We start from the raw sequence: 20,313 nt of genomic DNA on the forward strand, positions 1-20,313 counted from the left end.
GAAAGGCTGGCTGTACATAAAGTTGGTAAGCCTCCAGGACCAGATCGAACGTATCGGAGGATACAGAAGGAAGTAAGGGCTGAAACTGCAGAGGCACTGACGATAGCCTTCCAGTCCTCCTTTGATACAGGGGTGCCAGAGAATTGGCGATTTGCAAATGTTACACCTTGCTCAAAAAAGGGTTAGAGGATAAAACCAGCTACTACAGGCCATTCATTTCAACCTTGGTAGTGGGAAAGGTTTTGCAAATGATAATCTGGCAAATAAAAATCAACAATCACTTAGACAAGTGTGAATTAATTAAGGAAAGCCAGCACGGGTTTGTTAAAGGCAAGTCATGTTTAACTAACTTGAATGACTTTTTTGATGAGCTGACAGAAAGGATGGATGAAAGTACTGAGGTTTAATGTGGTATACATGGAATTCTAAAAGGCATTTGATATAGCGCCATATAACAGGCTTGTCAGCAAATTGAACACCATGGAACTAAAGGGACAGTGGCAGCATGGATACAAAGTTGGCTTAGTGATCGGAAAGACAGTAGCGGTAAACGGTTGATTTTCAGAAACCTGGTAGTAATAGCAACTGTGAAGAAAGCACAGTGAGGCTGGTGAAATGCGTGGAAACATGACAGATGAAATTTAATACAGAAAAGCGTGAAGTAAGGCATTTTAGTAGGAAAATTAAGAGAGGCAATATAAAACAAAGGATACAATTCAAAAGGCGGTGCAGGAAAAGAAGGACCTGGGGACACATGCACAAATTGTTGAAGGTGGCAGGGCAGGTTGAGAAAGTGGTTAAAATCATATACAGCTTCAATACTTCCAAGTTTGGAGTCGTCATCTCCAAACTCTGAAATTGCACCCTGCACACCCAAGTCTAAGTCACGAAAATAGATCAAGTAAAGCACCCCGGGTTCCCCACATTTGTTCAAGTGAGTGTTAATTTGCCCTGGGTTATCGTTTCTGAAATCTTTTCCACCAGGTTCAAGTGGCTGGTATGTAGTTGATGGGTTTATCCTTGTACCCTTTTTTTTTTAAAAAACAAGGTGTGACATTTGCAATTCTCTAGTCCTCTGGCACTACTCCTGAATTTGAGGATTAGTAGATTATGGCAAGTGCCTCTGCTGAAAAGAAATAATTTGCAGGGCTACTGAGAAAGGGCTGGGGTGTGGGACAAGCTGAGTGCTCTTTCAGCACGGACGTGATGAGCCAAATGGCCCCTTCTGTGCTGCAACCATTCTATGATTCTATGGTTAAGGCAGAAACTAAGGACGGAATCTTACCACCTTAGTCCCTGCTGCAACAGCAGGGCCATTTCTGGGTCAGAAATCTGACTTTTTACATAGTTCGCCCAGTAGTTGCTCTTAACCAGAGCTACCAGGGGTACCAGACCAATTAGGCAGAGTGGGTGGAATGACATGTCCATTGTCAAAGAAAAGATTTTTAATTAAAGGGACTACAGCATGTGTCAGAAAAGCTCATCAGCAGTTGAATTTTTCAGGCTACAGCAACCACATGAAGAGACCTGGGAAGACTGCTCGCCAGGTTTGTCGCTCTTACCTAGGAGGTCCTGCTGCCGGAGCTGAGGGGTTACAGTGAGGTGAGCTCCACTGAGGACAGGAGGAAGAAGACAACCTCTCCAGCCAAGCAGATGCGGAGGAAGTCAGCAGTAGTGCTGTCTCTCGAACCTGGAAACAGTACACTAAGAGGATCCAGGATCTCAGGAGAGAATGACAGTTGAGTAGGACTCTACAACATAATACTTGCAGGTCCCAAGACCCTTGTTCTTTTTCTTAGGCAGTCTTCGGGAATAAGGATGACTTACTTCCGCTCCAGGATTGTGGGTCCTTAGGTAACTGAATAGTCCAATTTTGGATCCGCATACTCCGCCACAGGTGGTGTTTGGTGAGGCGAGTGAATGAGATACTCCAATTTCCGAACGCTTCCTCAGCATGTTGACTGGCTGGCACTGTCGCAGATGCTTCTTCTCCATTTTGGGCAGTCTCGGGTAAGCGATTCCCACAAATCAGTGGAGAGGTCACATTTTTTCAGGGAAGCTTTAAGAACATCCTTGTAGCATTTCCTCTATCCTCCTGGTAGTCTCTTGCCAAGACAGAGCTCATAGAAAGCTTGTTTTGGGAGTCTTGTGTCAGGCATGTGCACAATGTGGCTCATCCAACGTAACTGACTAGCCATGACCAGTGTCTCGAAGTTGGGGTATTAGCCTGAGAGAGGACATTGATATTGGAGTGCCACTGAATTTGCAAGATCTTGTGGAGGCACCGCTGGTGATATCTCTCCAGGGCTTTGAGATGTCTGTTGTACAGCGTCCATGTTTCTGACACATACAGGAGGGCAGGTAACGTTGCAGCCCTGTAGACCATGAGCTTGGTGCCAAGTTTGAGGTCTTTGTCGTCAAACACTCCTTTACAAATAATCGTTTGGTAGTACAGTATTGCTGAAAATAGAGACATGTTGAAGCTTTTCGTCTTGCACTCATCAGCACAATCTGAAAGAATACCAATGTAAGGGAAAACAACCATTTTATACTGTATGAGAAGAGAGTGCTGATTGGTTGGAAAGTGGACTCTGGCAGAGGCATTGCCATGGAACACACATCAGTTTATGGTGACTAACAGTTAACTGCCAAGCTTTGTTTGAAATTTAAACCAGCAGCTTGGCTCTGATCGGTCAAGGCATTAATTACTTACTTTGTTTAGCTAAAACGGGTGCAATATGCGTACATGTTCTGTCACTGACAACCAATTTAAGATTGTCAGTCAGGCTCGCAGTATGGTGCATTTGCGCATACTGGAAGTTACATATATTAATACACAGGGCTCTGTTCTTTGCAAACAGAAAGACTCTGTCCTCCTCACAACTTGCTTTCTTTTCTTTGTATAGTCAGTAAATTTGGCGACAATACATATATTCCCTTCATCCAAATCATGAAGATAGATTGTAAATACTTGAGACTCCAGCACTGAACCCTGTGGTACCCCACTTGATATCAAGGCAGCATTTGGCCAAGTGTGACAAGCAGCCCTAGCAAAACTGGACTCAATGAGAATCAGGGAAAACTCTTTACCGGTTGGAGTCATACCTAGCACAAAGGAAGATGGTCATGGTTGTTGGAGGTCAATCATCTCAGTCCCAGGACATCACTGCTAGACATCACTTGGGGCAGTGTCCTAGGCCCAACCATCTTCAGCTGCTTCATCAATGACCTTCCCTCCATAAGGTCAGAAGTGGGGATGTTCACTGATGATTGCACAATGTTCAGCACCATTTGCAACTTCTCAGATACTGAAGCAGACAGTGTCCATATGCAGCAAGACCTAGACAAAATCCTCGCTTGGGCTGATAAGTGGCAAGTTACATTTGGGCCGGGCAAGTGCAAGGCAATGACCATCTCCAACAAGAGAGAACCCAACCATCTTCCCTTCACTTTCAATGGCATTACGATCACTGAAGGAAAAGCTGTTCCCATTAACAAATGGTACAAGGACTAGGGGACATATATTGAAAGTTTTGGGCAAAAGATGCAGGGTGAATATCAGGAAGTAATTTTTTTCACGCAGCGGGTGGTAATGACCTGGAAGTCCCTGCTCAAGAGTGGTGGAAGTGAAGACGATCAATGACTTCAGGGGGAAGCTGGATGGCCACACGAGAGAAACAGACTTGCAAGGCTACAGGGATTAAGCTGGGGAGTGGAACTGACTGCATAGCTCCGTGGAGAGCCGGCATGGACTCGATGGGCTGAATGGCCTCCTTCTGTGCCGCAAATAACTATATGATTCTATGAATCCCCCACTACCAACATCCTGGGGGTTACCATTGACCAGAAACTGAACTCGACCAGCCATATCAGTACTGTGGCTACAAGAGCAGGTCAGAGGCTAGGAATTCTGCAACAAGTACCTCACCTGCTGACTCCCCAAAGCCTGTCCACCATTTCCAAGGCACAGGTTAGGAGTTTGATGGAACAATCTCTACTTGTTGGAGCCGCACCCATCCAGGCAACACTCAAGAAGCTTGACATCATCCAGAACAAAGCAGCCCGCTTGATTGGCACCCCATTCTCCACCGATGCAGAGTAGCAGCAGTGTGTGCCATCTACAAGATGCAGTATAGCAACACACCAAGGCTCCTTCAATAGCACCTTCCAAACCCACAACCTTCACCATCTAGAAGGACAAGAGCAGCAAATGGTTGGAAACACCACCACCTGCAAGTTCCCCTCCAAGCCACACACCATCCTGACTTGGAACTATATCGCAGTTACTTTACTGTTGCTGGGTCAAAATCCTGGAATTCCCTTCCTTGTCAGCCTTTATTCTCATTAGTTTTCCGAGTACTTTTTCTCTAGTGAAGCTTTAAGTTCCTCCCTCCCTTTTGCCCCTTGATTTTCTGCTATTCTTAGGATGCTTTTAGTGCCTTCTTCTGTGAAGTCAGATACAAAATACTTGTTCAAAGTCTATGCCATTTCCCTGTTTCCGAATATGAATTCCCAGTCTCATCCCTGAAGGGACCAACATTTATTTTAGCTACTCTCTTCCTTTTTATATATTTGTAGAAACTGTTCTTGTATTTCTTGCTAGTTTACACTCACTCTAATTTCTCCCTCTTTTTTTTTTTTAAAAAGTCATCCTTTGCTGTTTCTAAAATTTTCCCAATCTTCTGGTGTACCACAAATCTTCGCAGCATTGTATGCCTTTTCTTTCAATTTGATACCATCCTTAACTTCCTGAGCTAGCCATAGATGGTGCATTTTCTGATAGATACATTCCATTGAGAAAGAAAGATTCTTTGTTGAGATTTATGTAATATCTCCTTAAATGCCTGCCACTGCTTATGTAATGTTTCACTTTTTAAACCAGGTTTCCTATTTAACTGTCGCCAATTCTGTCTTCATACCGTTTTAATTGCCTTTGTTTAAGACACTAGTTTCAGACCCAATTTTTCACCCTCAACCAGAGTGCGAAATTCTATCATATCCTGATGACTCTTGCCTAGAAAATCCTTTACTAAGAGATCATTAATTAATTCTGTCTGATTACACATTATCAGGTCTAAAATAGCCTGTTCTCTAGCTGGTTCCAGAAAGTATTGTTCGGAGAGACTGTCCCGAATACACCCTATGAACCCATTCTCCAGGCTACCTTTGCCAATCCGATTTGTCCAATCTAAGATTAAAATCGCCCTCAATTATTACAATACCTTTCTTACAAGCCCCCATTATTTCTTGATTTATACTCTTTCCTAGACTGTAGCTACTATTAATGGGTCTATAAACTACTCCAAGTGACTCCTTCCCTTTGCTATTTCTTATCTCCACCCAAACTGATTCTACATTTTGATCTTCCGATCCAAGATCATTTGTCACGACTGTACTTATCTCCTCCTTCATTAACAGAGCTACCCCAACTCCTTTTCCTTTCTTCCTATCCTTCCGAAATGTCAAATTCCCTTGAATATTCAGTTCCCAGCCTTGGTCAATCTGCAACCACGTTTCTGTAATGGCTGTCACATCATGCTCAGTCATTTCTATTTGTGCTATCAATTCATATCTTGTTACAAATGCTGTGTGCATTCAGATAAAGAGCTTTAATTGTGTCTTCTTAGCATTTTTCCCTAGTCAGAACCCTATTTGCTGGTCCACTTTTATGTTTATACGCTGTCTCTTCCTGTCATGCTCTGATTATCATTACTCCTCGTATTGCTACCCTGCACTATTGTCTTGACCTCTCTTTAATTTACCACATCTCCCCTCATGTGAACCCTCCCCCCACCCCCACCGCACTATTTAGTTTAAAGCCCTCTCTACAGCCTTAGTTAGACCATTCACCAGGACACTGGTCGCATTTCAGGCGAAGCCCATCAAAACGGAACAGCCCCCTCTTTCTCCAGTACTGGTGCCAGTCCCCCATGAATCAAAACCCATTGCTCCCTCACCAATCTTAAAGCCGCACACTCAACTCTCTGATCTTATGTACCCTCTGCCAATTTGCTTGTGGCTCAAATAGTAATCCAGACATAACCATCTTTGTGGTTCTACTTTGTAATTTAGCTCCTACACCCTTAGCAGAGTAAAAGCAGCATAGATTGCAATTTGAATAAATGCTGAATTTTATGAGGTGCATCAACAGAAGGATATATCAACAAAAGCATACTCTTGCTTATGCTGTTCCTAGGAGTTTGCCATCAAGATAGACTATGTTGCAGGATGATTAATGGGACTCAGACTCATGAAGCATTATTCATTTGAATATCTTTATAAAGCATTTTCCATTCAGCAGTCAACCAAATCACTGCTGCGTAACTGTTCAGCTATTGTGAACAGACCAAGGTTTAAAATAATGATTTACTTGAATAGGGAGCATAAAAACCTGGTTGCTTCAAGAGACAGGACGAATGAAAGGCAAGATTTGAATGGCATAATGACAGTAATAGTACCCACTAAGGTGACTGGCAGGCACTCAAATAATTTGTCAGGACAGTGGGCAACTGAATACCACTATTTTCACATTGACTGCTTGAAATATATGCACTCAGTAAAATTATTTGGAGAGGCTTTTTCTGAAGATGCTGCAAGTGTATCAGGAAAAAGAGGGGAGGGAAAAAAGGAAAGGGAAAATTACTCTGATCGCACTTCTCTGATTGCTTAAAAGCCAACAACATCCTTGCAAAGCTGCACGGGTGCACGGCCGTGCAGCTGCCTGAACGATACCACACAGGTCTTGCTCAATGATAATTAACAGATACATGGCCAATTCAAAAAATTGAAAAGGGATTGCACATTGTAAAAATTGGCAGCATACAACTAAATTTTTACAGGGAACAGTGCTTTTAACTGCAGATAAGTTTATTGATTTTATCAGATACCAACTGGTTCTTGTCAGTGTGATTATTGCTACATGAGGTTGTCTTGAATTCATTTTTTTTTAAAAAAGGTTCTTGGGATAAACTCTATTAACTTCTGCTCATGTTACAAGCAAGCACTATAGGGAAACAGATTTGATTATAGGAAACCATCCACCATTTCTGCCTTCAAGGCCATATTCTTACCTGGGAGTAAAAGGATTTATAGATTTTTGATCTTGGCATAAGTGCAAACATCAGGCAATTCGATGCGGAGTGTAAATGAAGGGGCAGATGCGGAAGCAGTGATTTCTTGTATTCAATGATAAGTACAGCAACAACACCTGGGGAATTCTACAGCATCAAAAAAAAAACACATTTAGTTACATGTAGCCAATAAAAATTAATACACAGTCTTGGTCAGAACTTTGATACAAGTGTTTTATTGCATTTACTCAAAAAAAAACCAAAATGACAGAGTGAAATTTGTTTTTCACCTAATTTAAGCATTAAAAGAAAAATTGTAAATATTTGCAACAATTACCTAGTTTTTTTTAATCAAATACCATTACATTTAACAATATTTTACAAAGTTATGGAAGCCTACTTGCTCACCAAACTGAACAGTTGTTAGAACAGAACAATACAGCACAGGAAACAGCCATTCGGTCCATTGTGCCTGTGTCGTCTCTTTGAAAGTGATGTCCAATTTGTCCCACTCCCCTGATCTTTCTACACAGTCTGCAACTTTTTTCCAATTCAAACACTTAACCCTTTTGAAAATTACTATTGAATCTGCTTCCACCACCCTATCAGGCAGTGCTTTCCAAATCATATTTTGCTGAGTAACTTTTCCCCACCCCCACTGTGTCACTTCTGGTTCTTTTGCCAATGACATTAAATCTGTGCCTTCTGTTTACTGACCCTTTTGACACTACAGTTTCTCCTTATTAAGAAAGCTGTAGGACTGGAGGAGATCACAGACATAGGGAGGGATGAGGCCATGGAGGGATTTGAACAGGAGAATGAAATTTTTCAAAGGTGAAACCACCAGTCAGCTCCCCCAAAAGAGAAAATAGCTCACTAACAGAAACAACTTTACTTAAACTACTAAAAGTGCAGAAAGTGAAGACATTGGCCAGAATCTTACGTGACCCGGTGGGGTCGCAGTTCAGGAAGTGGGTGGCGATAGCATGCCCACTCTGACCTCAGCTGCCACCGCAATCGTGCACTAACTATCCAATTAGCGGCCCACCGGTGGACTTTTGGGGAAAAAAGGTACGCGTGGGCGGGAAGGTCAGCGTCGGTGGGGCCGGAGCAAGAGCCGGAAGATGATGCTGACAGCCAGTTTAAAGAGCTGCCTGCACCTTCAGTGGCTGAGAGAACACGGCAGTCGACTCCTCAGAGGAAAATAGCAACCGGAAGCAAAAGTAATGACAGTCTGAACCAATCTAATCAGAAACAAACTTGCTTTTGACCATATGAACAACCCACCTGACCGTAAAGCATCCCACCATGACCACTTAGGAGAACCAGCTTTTGGCAATTAGAGAACAACCAGGGAGGTCCCATAGTTCACCGACTACTTCCTACATGTCCTCCTCCAGGCAGCTGATGCAAGGCGGGAGGTCCTCTTCCCACAGGACAGAAGACGACCACCCCAGCTTACCAGGAAGACCTGAATGGAAGTTGCAGAGGTGGTCAGCAGCCACGGGGTTGCGAGGAAAACCTGGATGCAGTGCTGCAAGCCTGTCAATGACCTTCTCCACTCTGCCAGGGTGAGTGGTAAACCTCAGTCCTCGCTGCTTTGTACTCAGATGGGTGGGTATTCACGTGTTGATGTTGGAAAGTGGAAGCCCGCCAGATGGAGTGAATGGCTGCAGCTGTGTCATGAAGCATACGCCTGGCACATCTGACCTACACAAGGGTGCAGACATGAGCCAGTCTCAGTTACATGACAATGGTCCCAGAGACAGCATGCAGCAAGAGCGAAGAGCGGGTGATCTTTCAGTCCCAGTAACTAAAATGACTCGTGTGTCCACAGAAGGAGGCCCAGAATGCCCATGAAAAGGCACAGACCAAGCTAGCAATTCTTGCGCCCTTGGCTGATCTTAAAGTCAACTCCACTTTACTGCCCACCCTTGATACCCCGTGAAATCAAAAATCTAACAATGTCAGTCTCTAATATACTCAAGTGATGGAACATCAACAAACCCGCGTGAAAAAATTTCTTATTTGACTCTTCGGAACATAGAAACATGGAAAATAGGAGGAGTAGGCCATTCGGCCCCTCGAGCCTGTTCTGCCATTCAACTAGATCATGGCTGATCTTTTACCTCAAAGCCATTTTCCTGCACTATCACCATATATCCCTTGATATCTTAGATATTTAGAAATCTGTTGATATCTGTCTTGAATACACTCAATGACTGAGCCTCCACAGCCCTAAATGATTGACCCTTATCCTGAAGCTGTGTCCCCGTGTTCAAGACTCACCAGGCAAGGGAAACAACTTTTATGTCTATGCTGCCTTCAGAATCTTGTAGATTTCATTGAGATCGCCTCTCATTATTCTAAACTCCACAGGGTATAGACCCAATTTACTCAGTCTCATCATAGGACAACCCTCTCATCCCAGGAACCAATCTAGTGAACATTTGCTGTATCATCTCCAAAGAAAGTCATAGTCATAGAGAGATACAGCACCAAAACAGGCCCTTCAGCCCAATGAGTCCACGCCAACCATCAACCAGCCATTTATACTAATCCTATATTAATCCCATTTTCCCTCTCTCATCCCCACCTTCCCTCAATTCTCCTACCACTTAACTGCACTAGGAGCAATTTTTTTTTTAAAACACTGGCCAATTTACCCATCAACCCGCAAGTCTTTGGCATGTGGGAGGAAACAGGAGCACCTGGAGGAAACCCACGCAGTCACAGGGAGAACTTGCAAACTCCGCACAGGCAGTACCCAGAACCAAACCCGGGTCGCTGGAGCTGTGAGGCTGCGTTGCTAGCCAATGCGCCATCCAAAATCCTTCCTTAAATATGGAGACCAAAGGTATGCACAGTACTCCAGGTGTGATCTCACCAAAGCCCTATACAATTGTAGCAAGATTTACTTATTCTTGTACTCCAACCCCCTTGCAATAAAGACCAGAGTGTCAATTGCCTTCCTAATTGCTTGCTATACCTACATGCTAACTTGGTGTTCCACATACAAGTACACCCAAATCCCTCTGAACATAAACATTTACAAGTTTCACACCTTTTAAAGAGTATTTGGCTTTTCTATTCTTATAACCAAAGTGAATAATTTCATACTTACCCACATTATATTCCATCTGCCACCATGGTGCCCACCCACTTAAACTGTCTATATCTCTTCACAGCCTCTTTGTGCCCACCTCACAGCTTACATTCCCACTTAACTGGATATCAGCAGCAAACCTTGGTACATTACTCTTGGTGTCTAAGTCAATAAATAAATATTGTAAAATAGCTGAGGCCCCAGCACTGAACAATGCGGCACTCAACTAGTTACAGCTCGTCAACTTGTAAATGTCCCGTTTATCCCTACTCTCTGCTTTCTGACCATTAAACAATCCTCTATCTATGCTAATATATTATTCCCAACTCCATGAGCCCTTATCTTTGGTGGCACCTTATCAAATATCTTTTAGAAATCTAAGTATACTACATCAACTGGCTCCCCTTTACCTACCCTCCTCATTACATCCTCAAAAAACTAAAATTTGTCAAACAGGATTTCCCTTTAGTAAAACCATGTTGACTTTTTCTAATCATACTGTGCTTTAAGCGCATTGTTAAGACTTCCTTAATGATAGATTCCAGCATTTTCCCACCGACTGATGTCAGGCTAACTGGCCTGCAGCTTCCTGTTATCTCTCTCCCTCCTAGTTTGAATAACAGAGCGACATTTGCTAACTTCCAATCCGCGACGACTGTTCGAGAATCTACCGAATTTTAGAAAAACATATTGAGCACATCTCTGCAGCTACCTCTTAGAATCCTTTATCGTCGGGCATCAGCTATTAGTCCCTTAAGTTTCTCCAATACTTATTCTCTGCTCATGTTAATTACCTTAAGTTTCTCACCTTTATTCGCCCCTTGGTTACTCTCTATTTCTAGTACATAATTTGTGTCTTCTACTATGAAGACAAACACAAAATATTTCTTCACCATCTCAGCCACTTCCTCATTTCCCCATCATAATTTCTCCTGTCTCTGCCTTGCAGGGAACAATGTTTACTTTAGCCACTCTCCTTTTTATATACTCCTAAAAGCTCTCAGAATCTGTTTTTATATGCCTGGCTAGTTTACTCACATTCTATTTTTTCCCTCATCAACTTTTTGGTCATGCTTTGCTGCTTTCCAAAACACTCCCAATCCTCAGACTTACTACTATTATTGACAATATTATAAGCCTCTTCTTTTAATCTAATACCATCCTTAATTTCCCTTGTAAGCAACGGATGGGATCTTTCTTGCTCGAGTTTTTCTTTTTAAGCAGAATGTATTTTTTGTTAAACATTGAGTTGTTTCTTCAAATGTTTCCCACTGTTTATTTACCACCATACCTTTTAGTCTATTTACCCAATCAGCCTTAGTCAGCACTCCTCATACCTCATAGTTGGCTTTGCTTAAGCTTAAGATTCTTGTTTGGGAATGGAATATGTTGCTTTCAAACTAAATAGGGAATTCAGTTGTATTATCATCACTTTTCCCCCCAGAGGATCTATAACGAGATTATTAATTAAACCTGCCTCATTGCACAATACTAGAGCCGAGATAGCTTTACCCCTAGTAGGTTCCACCATATATTGTTCCAATCAACTATCAGAGTCATAGAGTTATACAGAACAGAAACCGGCCCTTCGACCCATCGTGTCTGTGCCAGCCATCAAGCACCTAACTATTCGAATCCCATTTTCCAGCATTTGGCCTGTAGCTTTGTATGATATGGCGTTTCAAGTGCTCATCTAAATACTTCTTAAATGTTGTAAGGGTTCCACCTCATCAGGCAGTGCGTCCAAATTCCATCCACCCTCTGGGTGAAAGAATTTCTCCTCAAATCCCTTCTAAACCTGCTGCCCCTTATCTGAAATCTATGCCCCCTGGTTACTGACACCTCCGCTAAGGGAAAAAGTCTCTTCCTATCTAACCTATCAACGTCCCTCATAATTTTGTATACCTCAATCATGTCCCCCCTCAGCCTTCTCTACTCTAAGGAAAACCACCCTTATCACAAAAGCATTCTACAAACTCATCTTCTAGACTATCTTTGTCAATTTGACTTGTCCAGTCTGTATGAAGATTGAAGTCCCGCACAATTATTACATTCTCTTTGCTACAAGCTCCAATTACCTTTTGTTTAATGCTCTGTCCAACAGTATTACTACTGAGAGGGGGCCTATAAACTACTCCCACCAGCATTTTCTGGACCTTCATATGAAGTGCTGAATAGCAAGATGTTGATTACAGACTTTATCAAATAATTCACAACATTCTAAACACCCACTACAATGGCTAGCCAACTTTTGCTTATACCCAGTTCTGATGAAAAGTCACAGGCCTGAAACGTTAACTGTTTCTCTCTCTGCAGATGCTGCCAGACCTGCTGAGTATTACCAGCACTTAGTTTTTATTTCAGATTTCCAGAATCCGCAGTATTTTAGTGCTTGGATCACGCTTACACATGATAAAACATTACATCGAAGCTCTTTCTGCCCCCTCAAATGAACAGAAATTATATCCTGGCATTATTCAAAGAGAAAAAGAATTTATCCAGTATCAAAGCCAATATTTAGCTGTAAATCACCATAACTAAGAGATCTGATCATTTATCCCATTGCAAATTATGGGATCTTGCTGTATGGAAATTGGCTGCAATATTCACCTAAAACAGTGACTGTTATTGTTTAGATTAGAGATACAGCACTGAAACAGGCCCTTCGGCCCACCGAGTCTGTGCCGAACATCAACCACCCATTTATACTAATCCCATTGGCTTGTGGGAGGAAACCGGAGCACCCAGAGAAAACCCACGCAGACACAGGGAGAACTTGCAAACTCCACACAGGCAGTACCCGGAATCGAACCCGGGTCCCTGGAGCTGTGAGGCTGCGGTGCTAACCACTGCGCCACTGTGCCACTGCGTTCTTTGGCCTCCTTGTCTCGAGAGACAATGGGTAAGCGCCTGGAGGTGGTCAGTGGTTTGTGGAGCAGCGCCTGGAGTGGCTATAAAGGCCAATTTTAGAGCGACAGGCTCTTCCATAGGCATTGCAGAAAAAAATTGGTTGTTGGGGCTGTTACATAGTTGGCTCTCTCCCTGCGCTTCTGTCTTTTTTCCTGCCAACTGCTAACTCTCTTCGACTTGCCAGTCTTTAGCCCTATCTTTAGGCTGTCCGCCAGCTCCGGCGATCATTGGCAACTGACTCCCACGACTTGTGGTCAATGTCACAGGATTTCGTGTCGCGTTTGCAGACGTCTGTAAAGCAGAGACGTGGATGGCCGGTCTGATACCAGTGACGAGCTCGCTGTACAACGCGTCCTTGGAGATCCTGCCATCTTCCATGCGGCTCACATGGCCAAGCCATCTCAAGCGCCGCTGGCTCAGTAGGGTGTACATGCTGGGGATGCTGACCGCCTTGAGGACTTCTGCGTTGGAGATACGGTCCTGCCACCTGATGCCAAGGATTCTCCGGAGGCAGTGAAGATGGAATGAGTTGAGACGTTGCTCTTGGTCGAAGGCATTGAAGTGGATATCAGCCACGATCATATTGAATGGCGAGGCAGGCTCAATGGACTGAATGGCCTACTCCTGCTCCTATGTTCCAATGTTACTATCTTTAACATTTAGTTACCCATGGATAGTGGGTCCTCCCCTTGGAATTTTTCTCTCTCGTTGGAATTTATTTATTATATATTCTAATATATCCCCTTAAATGTCTGCCACTGCATCTCTCTTGACCTATCCCTTAACCTAATTTGCCAGTTCACTTTCGCTAGGTCTGCTTTCATGCCCTCATAATTTTCCTTATTCAAGTTTAAAATACTAGCCAAACTGAAAGATGGATGAATTTATACTGTCAGGCCAAGGCTCAGGCTATAACTCAGTGAACAAATTTATGTTACATTATTAAATTGGTATCTGACCAGTATATCTATATGGTCATAGTCAACAGTTTTCTTGAAATTGCAAAACAACCAACACTTCTCCTGTGTTAAGAGGATTGACAGAAATAGGCCCTCATACGCCGACTAATTATCCTCAATGGTCGTGCATCCACAGGCAGCTCGTCCAATAGAAGAAAAATTTGGAGCTGTCTACCTCACTGGCAGCAGACCTCAGCTTAGTCGCATGAGCTGGAGTTTGGAGCAGGCTACAGGGGAGGAGGCAGTTGCAGCTCCTGTGAAGTTGAGAAACAGTCCTGCTCCTTTCAGTTCTGCCCGAGTTGAGTAGTATTAGAAAGATATTTACTATTGTTTGATGTTAATATTTAATTATGTTGTTATAAGTAAATGGTTAATTATGTTAAAAGTAAACAGAACCTTCAAAACATACTGACCAAAGATCATCAACCTGAAACGTTAACTCTGTCTTGTTCTCCACAGCTGCTGCCAGACCTGCTGTGTATTACCAGCATTTTCTATTTTTATAACTCAATCCAAGGATCTTGTTCACAAGCAATTGCATTTTCAATAACGTGCATAGCAGCCAAGTTTTACTTTTTAGTTATCTGTAGATAAACTGGGAATTATTTAGTTTTAGCAGATTATCTAATAATCTCATCACCATCTTAGATATAGTGTTTAGACATTGTAGTCAAATGTATCAGACATGGTAAAATCAAATTGTCTTGAGCAGCAGGAAGCAGTTTGACCAGCAACTTTGAGATTTCCATGTTAGATTTTAGCTGGATTTGGACTGATTCATTTCTTGGCAGTATGCAAGATCAATGTAAAAGCTATGTAGAAAAGAATACCTAAAATACAATTAGTGATGGATAATTATATTTACGAGACACACTTTCGCAATTAGGTCTCCTTCAGGATGAGAGAGAAGGGTTCTGGGATGGCCAGAAAAAGGTCTTCTAGATTATAAAAAGTTATTATGAAAAGGTAATTAGTGACATTATTTTGACTAAGACAGATGAGAGATACAAATTTAAAATTTCACAAAAATCAATAATGGTGAAGTTGGAAAAATGCTCAAGATGATCAGAATGTGGAATTGTCTGGTACAAATTACTTTTGAAGCAGAACTCACATTCTTGTAAATGGGGATTTGTTTGTTGCTTGAAAAAAAAACATTAAAGCATACGAGAGCAGAGATTGGATTAGGCAGCTCACATGCAAAAAAGCACCAGGGTAGACCTGAATGTCCCCTTCCTGTTACATACATCAGCACTGTACTTAATTCACCTGGTTTAAGATTGGCTTTCAATTAACAAAGTAATTCATGACAACGCTACTTCATTGGACACATCATCAGGATGCGCCGCGGTGCGCACATGCGCAGACGGTCTCATGCCCCCTGCACATGCGCTGCGGTCCGGCTTACCAGGACCGCTTTGCGCAGATGACGCGGTACGCGCATGCGCACACAGGCTCATCTCTGCGCATGCGCTGCGGTCCGACCTGCCAGGACCGTTGTGCGCATGCGCAGATGACGTCATCGCGTTATTTCGTCTTCCTCGACGACGCGCCAGTTTGGCCTCTGCGCATGCGTCAAAGCTTCGGCGCGACTTTTTGAAAGTGGAAGGAGGGGAGGTTTCGTCGGGCATTTTCTCGCATTTTATCTGAATTATTTATTCGTTTTGGAGACTTGCTTCATTTTTATTTGACACAGGAGATTGTTCCAAGGTAAGTTGCTCTGCCTTTGTAAGTTGCTCTGAAAACATTTCCATTGTCTGGGCCACCACATGTAGCAGGATGAAGGCACAGTGACTGTGATTTCTGGCGCCAAACAGTACACACTGCAGATACATGATTGCCAGGCTACCTGCAGCTGCATCTTCTCCATTCAGACTTTGTTGCCCTGCAAACATGCAGTTGTTGTGCAGAGGCATCTGGATCTGCCTTTGGACAGGCTCGCCCCCAATTGTCGCTGGCATGCATCTCAGACACCAACGACGACAGGCATGGCTGCTGCCATTGTGATTACAGAGGAACAGCCAAGGCCCCTCAGCCACAATGAAAAATACCGCTTGCTTTCAGATCAATTGTACCAGCTACAACAGGCCGTTCTGCAGAGTGGAACGGCAGCATTCATGAGGAGACTGGACTGGCTGCGGCGACAGACTCTCTGCTGGCAGCAAGGACTGGCTGATGAGATGGAGCCATTTACTATGCCCAACAATTGCCCGGAAGCACCTTCGGATGGAGGTGGCCGCGCGCTGGACATCAGTCACGTGTCACAAACCCTGGATCCTGAGCGTCTCACCCCCTAGCCTAATGATCTGATGGACCATACATATGCCTGCCTGGTCAAATCTCCACTTCCCCTACCTGCGGTACCCTTTCCTTGCTGCTCAGTTACACAGTCACCTGCTCCTACACCCATCAGGGCAGTGCTCATGGACACACAGCCACCTGTTTCCCCATCCGACGTTGAAACAACCATGCAGAGCCTTGTGAGACTCCGCAATTGCCAGTTGCTGCCTGTCAAGCAGAGAGGGCGTCCAAAGGGGTCAAGCACTTGGGGAACATTCAGCAAGAAGAGACTGAGCACTAAAAGAAACAAGCATGCCGTGTCCAGTGGTAGCAGAAATGTGAATGCTCTTGCTGTGAACACAACTGGTGATAGTAGTAGGCAGGATTAAATGGGAATGGATGGAAAGACGCACGAGTAACATAACCACTGGCAGGGAACTGCTGGGCTAAATGGCCAGCTTTATGTTCATAGCCCAAAAGAAATGTGCTTCTTTTCCAGCACCCTCACATCATTCATGTTTTCCCTGAGAGCAGCATTGAACCATCACCAGATAGGGGCAGTAACATCATCCTGCCTCCTACAGCTGAGGTGGGTACGAAGTGATTAATTGGCGGTGTTATCAGTACATGCCTTTACCGCAGAACACAAAGCATGCTCAACAGTAATTTCATTGGAGGGAGGGAAGCTCTGACACTGATGTTCTTTCCTTATTTTCTTTCATGGAAAACGTGCCCTTGAGAAAACAATCCTTGACACTTAAGGACAGCATTCAAGCAAAGGAGGCAGTGCAGGAGAGGACGCAAGGATGTGCTGATTCCTGCATCTGAGGTGGGTAATAAGTGCTTCATTGGCGACGTTATCAATTGGTGCCTTCACTGCAGAACTTAAAAAGGTATGCACAACAGTAATTTCATTGGAGGGAGGGAAGCTCTGACTCTGATTTGCTTTATTTCTTTTCATGTAAAACATGCCATCGAGAAAACAATCCTTGAGACTTAAGGTCAGCATTCAAGCAACGAAGGCAACTAGATCATGCTGCGGAGCTAATCACGATGTGGAAAGGAACATTGCATTTATGGATGAATTGGGAATGCACATTGGGATGCACTTGGGGAACATTCACCAAGAATAGACTGAGCTCAGACTCTTGTGACTTTGCCTTCTTCACATGGACAATACAGTAGTGGAATAGAGAGCCAAGCGTTTATTCACCACAAGGCTCTCCAGGAACAATCTCTTTAGCTGTGCATAGCAGAGACTCGGCCTGTCTGTCCAACGGGAATGATGGACACAACACTCATGTATCCATGCACAACAGTTCCTCGGATACTTAATGAACTTAATAAAACTTTTCAATAATTAAACCCAGAATTGTTGAGGTTTTGTTTTGCATGCTATTTCCCCAACTTTGCAACTGCACTTCAGATATTCAACTATGGTGGGGGGGTAGAGGGAGGGGTGGGTGAAGAGGGGGAGGGGTGGGGAGAGCGTGGAGGGGTGGGGAGAGCGTGGAGGGGTGGGGAGAGCGTGGAGGGGTGGGGAGAGCGTGGAGGGGTGGGGAGAGGGAGCATGCAAAAAGCAGGGACCAAACAGTTGCAATGCCTGAAGTACTGTGGAGAAGTAGAGAAAGCAACTGGGTCGGGGAGAAAGCAACTGGGTCGGGGAGAAAGCAACTGGGTCGGGGAGAAAGCAACTGGGTCGGGGAGAAAGCAACTGGGTCGGGGAGAAAGCAACTGGGTCGGGGAGAAAGCAACTGGGTCGGGGAGAAAGCAACTGGGTCGGGGAGAAAGCAACTGGGTCGGGGAGAAAGCAACTGGGTCGGGCATCCGCAGCTGAATGGAGAGGGCCGGAAGCGAGAGGCCGTAGAGAGCCGCGGGGAGCGAGCGTGCGAAGACCTTGGTGTCACCGGGGCCAGGGACTGGCCAGTAAGTCTTTTGCTGTTGTGTTTATGGCGCATGCACAGAAAATGGCGCTCCTCTTCCGTTCCGCTGCTCCCCCCCCCCCCCCCCACTCTCTCCCCTTCCTCCTTCTCCCCCAGCTCTCTCCCTCCCCCCTTCCTTACCCCTCCCTCTCCCTCTTTCTGCCCCCCTCCCCCTCTATCTCCCCCTCCCCCCTCCCCCTTTCTCCCCCCTTCCCCCTCCCTCCCCCTTCCTTACCCCTCCCTCTCCCCCCCCGGCACCGCTACCGCTGGTCTCCCCACGCTGCTCTCCCCGGCCCCCGCGCTGCTCTCCCCGGCCCGCTCCACTCTCACTCCGGCCATTGTATTCTGCCACGTGTTTGTCAGGTTTCATCTCTGTGATTCTTTGAGCAGCGCCATCTTTAGTCCTGGCAGCTACTACAGTCGCAAGCTGTGACGTTTTCGTGGCACATGCTGTATTTGCGCATGTGCCAAAACAGCGCCACCTACCGATCGCGTTGTCAACAATTGCGGTCTTCAATTAAATATCAATATAGATCGCAGTAATAGTCCGCCACTCACCAAGCAGTGGAATCTTTCACTTTTTATCACAGGTTGGCAGCAGGGGTGCAAGGGAATGGTAATGCCTCCATTTTGTGATATGATAACTTTGCTCAAGAGCTAAAAGTTTTTATTCTACATAACTGAATCTTTAATGATTATATTAAACAAGAAGCAGTTATCATATAACCAGAACCCATCATTATGCGTTGATAATCGAATCAGTGTTTTTAATTTACAGACCTAAAGTGATTGCAAGTTATTAACACTGAAATTGATCTTGATGAAAAATACTAACTTACAAAGTCATGAAAAACGGAAAATTTAACTGTATAATGGGGGCAACAAAGATTCGTGCATTTATACAGTGCCTTCTTTTTCAACCTCAAAGAACCGATGAAGAGCAAGTACATGGATGGCCAGTAATCTTATTTTGGTTCAAAGAGAAATTTGGGCAGGATACAAGCATGATCTTTAACATCTACCTGAACCACCTTAGTAGGTAGATGTTATTAATTTAATATTTCATCCAAAAGGCAATACTTCGGACAGTGCATTTGACTGCCAACCTAGATTATGTGCAGGTCTTGGAGTTGAGCATGAACAAACAACCCTGTACTTCAGCAATATGAATTCTATAAATTAAGCCCTGGAATAGATTTGAAGGAAGTATCTGGTACCAACTTCCAAGATAGCTTGTGTATTTGAACATATTTAAAAAGAGACAGCAATATATTTCTATGACGTACAAAGAAATTGGCAAACAAAAATTAGTTTAAAATCAGCTATTTATAAACTGAGCTGCCATGCAATTTTGGATCACATTCCTAAAATGTAGGTGGATCCATTTTGCAAATGGGCAGAAATTTAAAAAAATTTTTAAAACTACCTTCTCTTTCCAAGGGAGCCATTTCCCTTAAACTACAGTGTATTGTAAGAATTTACAGGAAAATGACCGATTCTACACTGTGCTCAACGCTTGCTGACAGAGGTAATTACTGTGAAATCTCACGTGCACAATTAAATAATCAAAGATATTCAGTTCGATGGGGGATTTTTTCTGCTTGCAGTAATTATATAATTTGGAGATTTAAAAAAAGATTCATGTTGGAAATCTGAAATAAAAACAGGTTTATAAGCATCAAAAAGACAAACCACTTGTTACCTTCATCAGCACACCGTCAACCACTCAACAACAGTGGTGGTGTCACTGCGCTTCCTAGCCCGAAAAAAAGCGTGAAGTGACAAGAGTTTAAACCAAGACCATCATTTCTCTGAGGAAAAGCTTTCACGATGAACCTTATGTCAAAATACACTCCAAAGTAAGTTAACCATTCTTATTACAGTAACACCCGATCACGTTTTGAAGGCATCAAAAATATTTCACTCCCACACCAAATGTGCAGCACTTTATATTGATCCTGATTTTCATCTTGTTCCCTCAATTTGTAATTTAAATGCCGTCTGTTCCTCAATGAAGGCTAGTGCAAACAGTCGAAGTTGATATCCTCACGAGGGAACATTTTGTG

At 43.8% G+C, this 20,313-nt stretch overlaps 1 protein-coding gene across 2 annotated transcripts in view; it reads right to left on the reverse strand.

The window, feature by feature from the left end:
* Window positions 1-20,313, reverse strand: part of dnaaf9 (dynein axonemal assembly factor 9) — a 265,646-nt gene that overhangs the window by 97,091 nt on the left and 148,242 nt on the right. Inside the window, exon 22 of one of the 2 annotated variants that reach the window (XM_068028729.1) lies at window positions 7,071-7,217. The exons of the other annotated variant lie outside the window; for it this stretch is intronic. Coding sequence (XP_067884830.1) covers window positions 7,071-7,217 — 147 coding nt within the window. The remainder of the gene's footprint in view (window positions 1-7,070; window positions 7,218-20,313) is intronic. 2 annotated transcript variants of the gene reach the window in all.

The sequence above is a fragment of the Heterodontus francisci genome, chromosome 1 (genome assembly GCF_036365525.1).
Source record: "Heterodontus francisci isolate sHetFra1 chromosome 1, sHetFra1.hap1, whole genome shotgun sequence".
NCBI lineage: Eukaryota > Metazoa > Chordata > Chondrichthyes > Heterodontiformes > Heterodontidae > Heterodontus > Heterodontus francisci.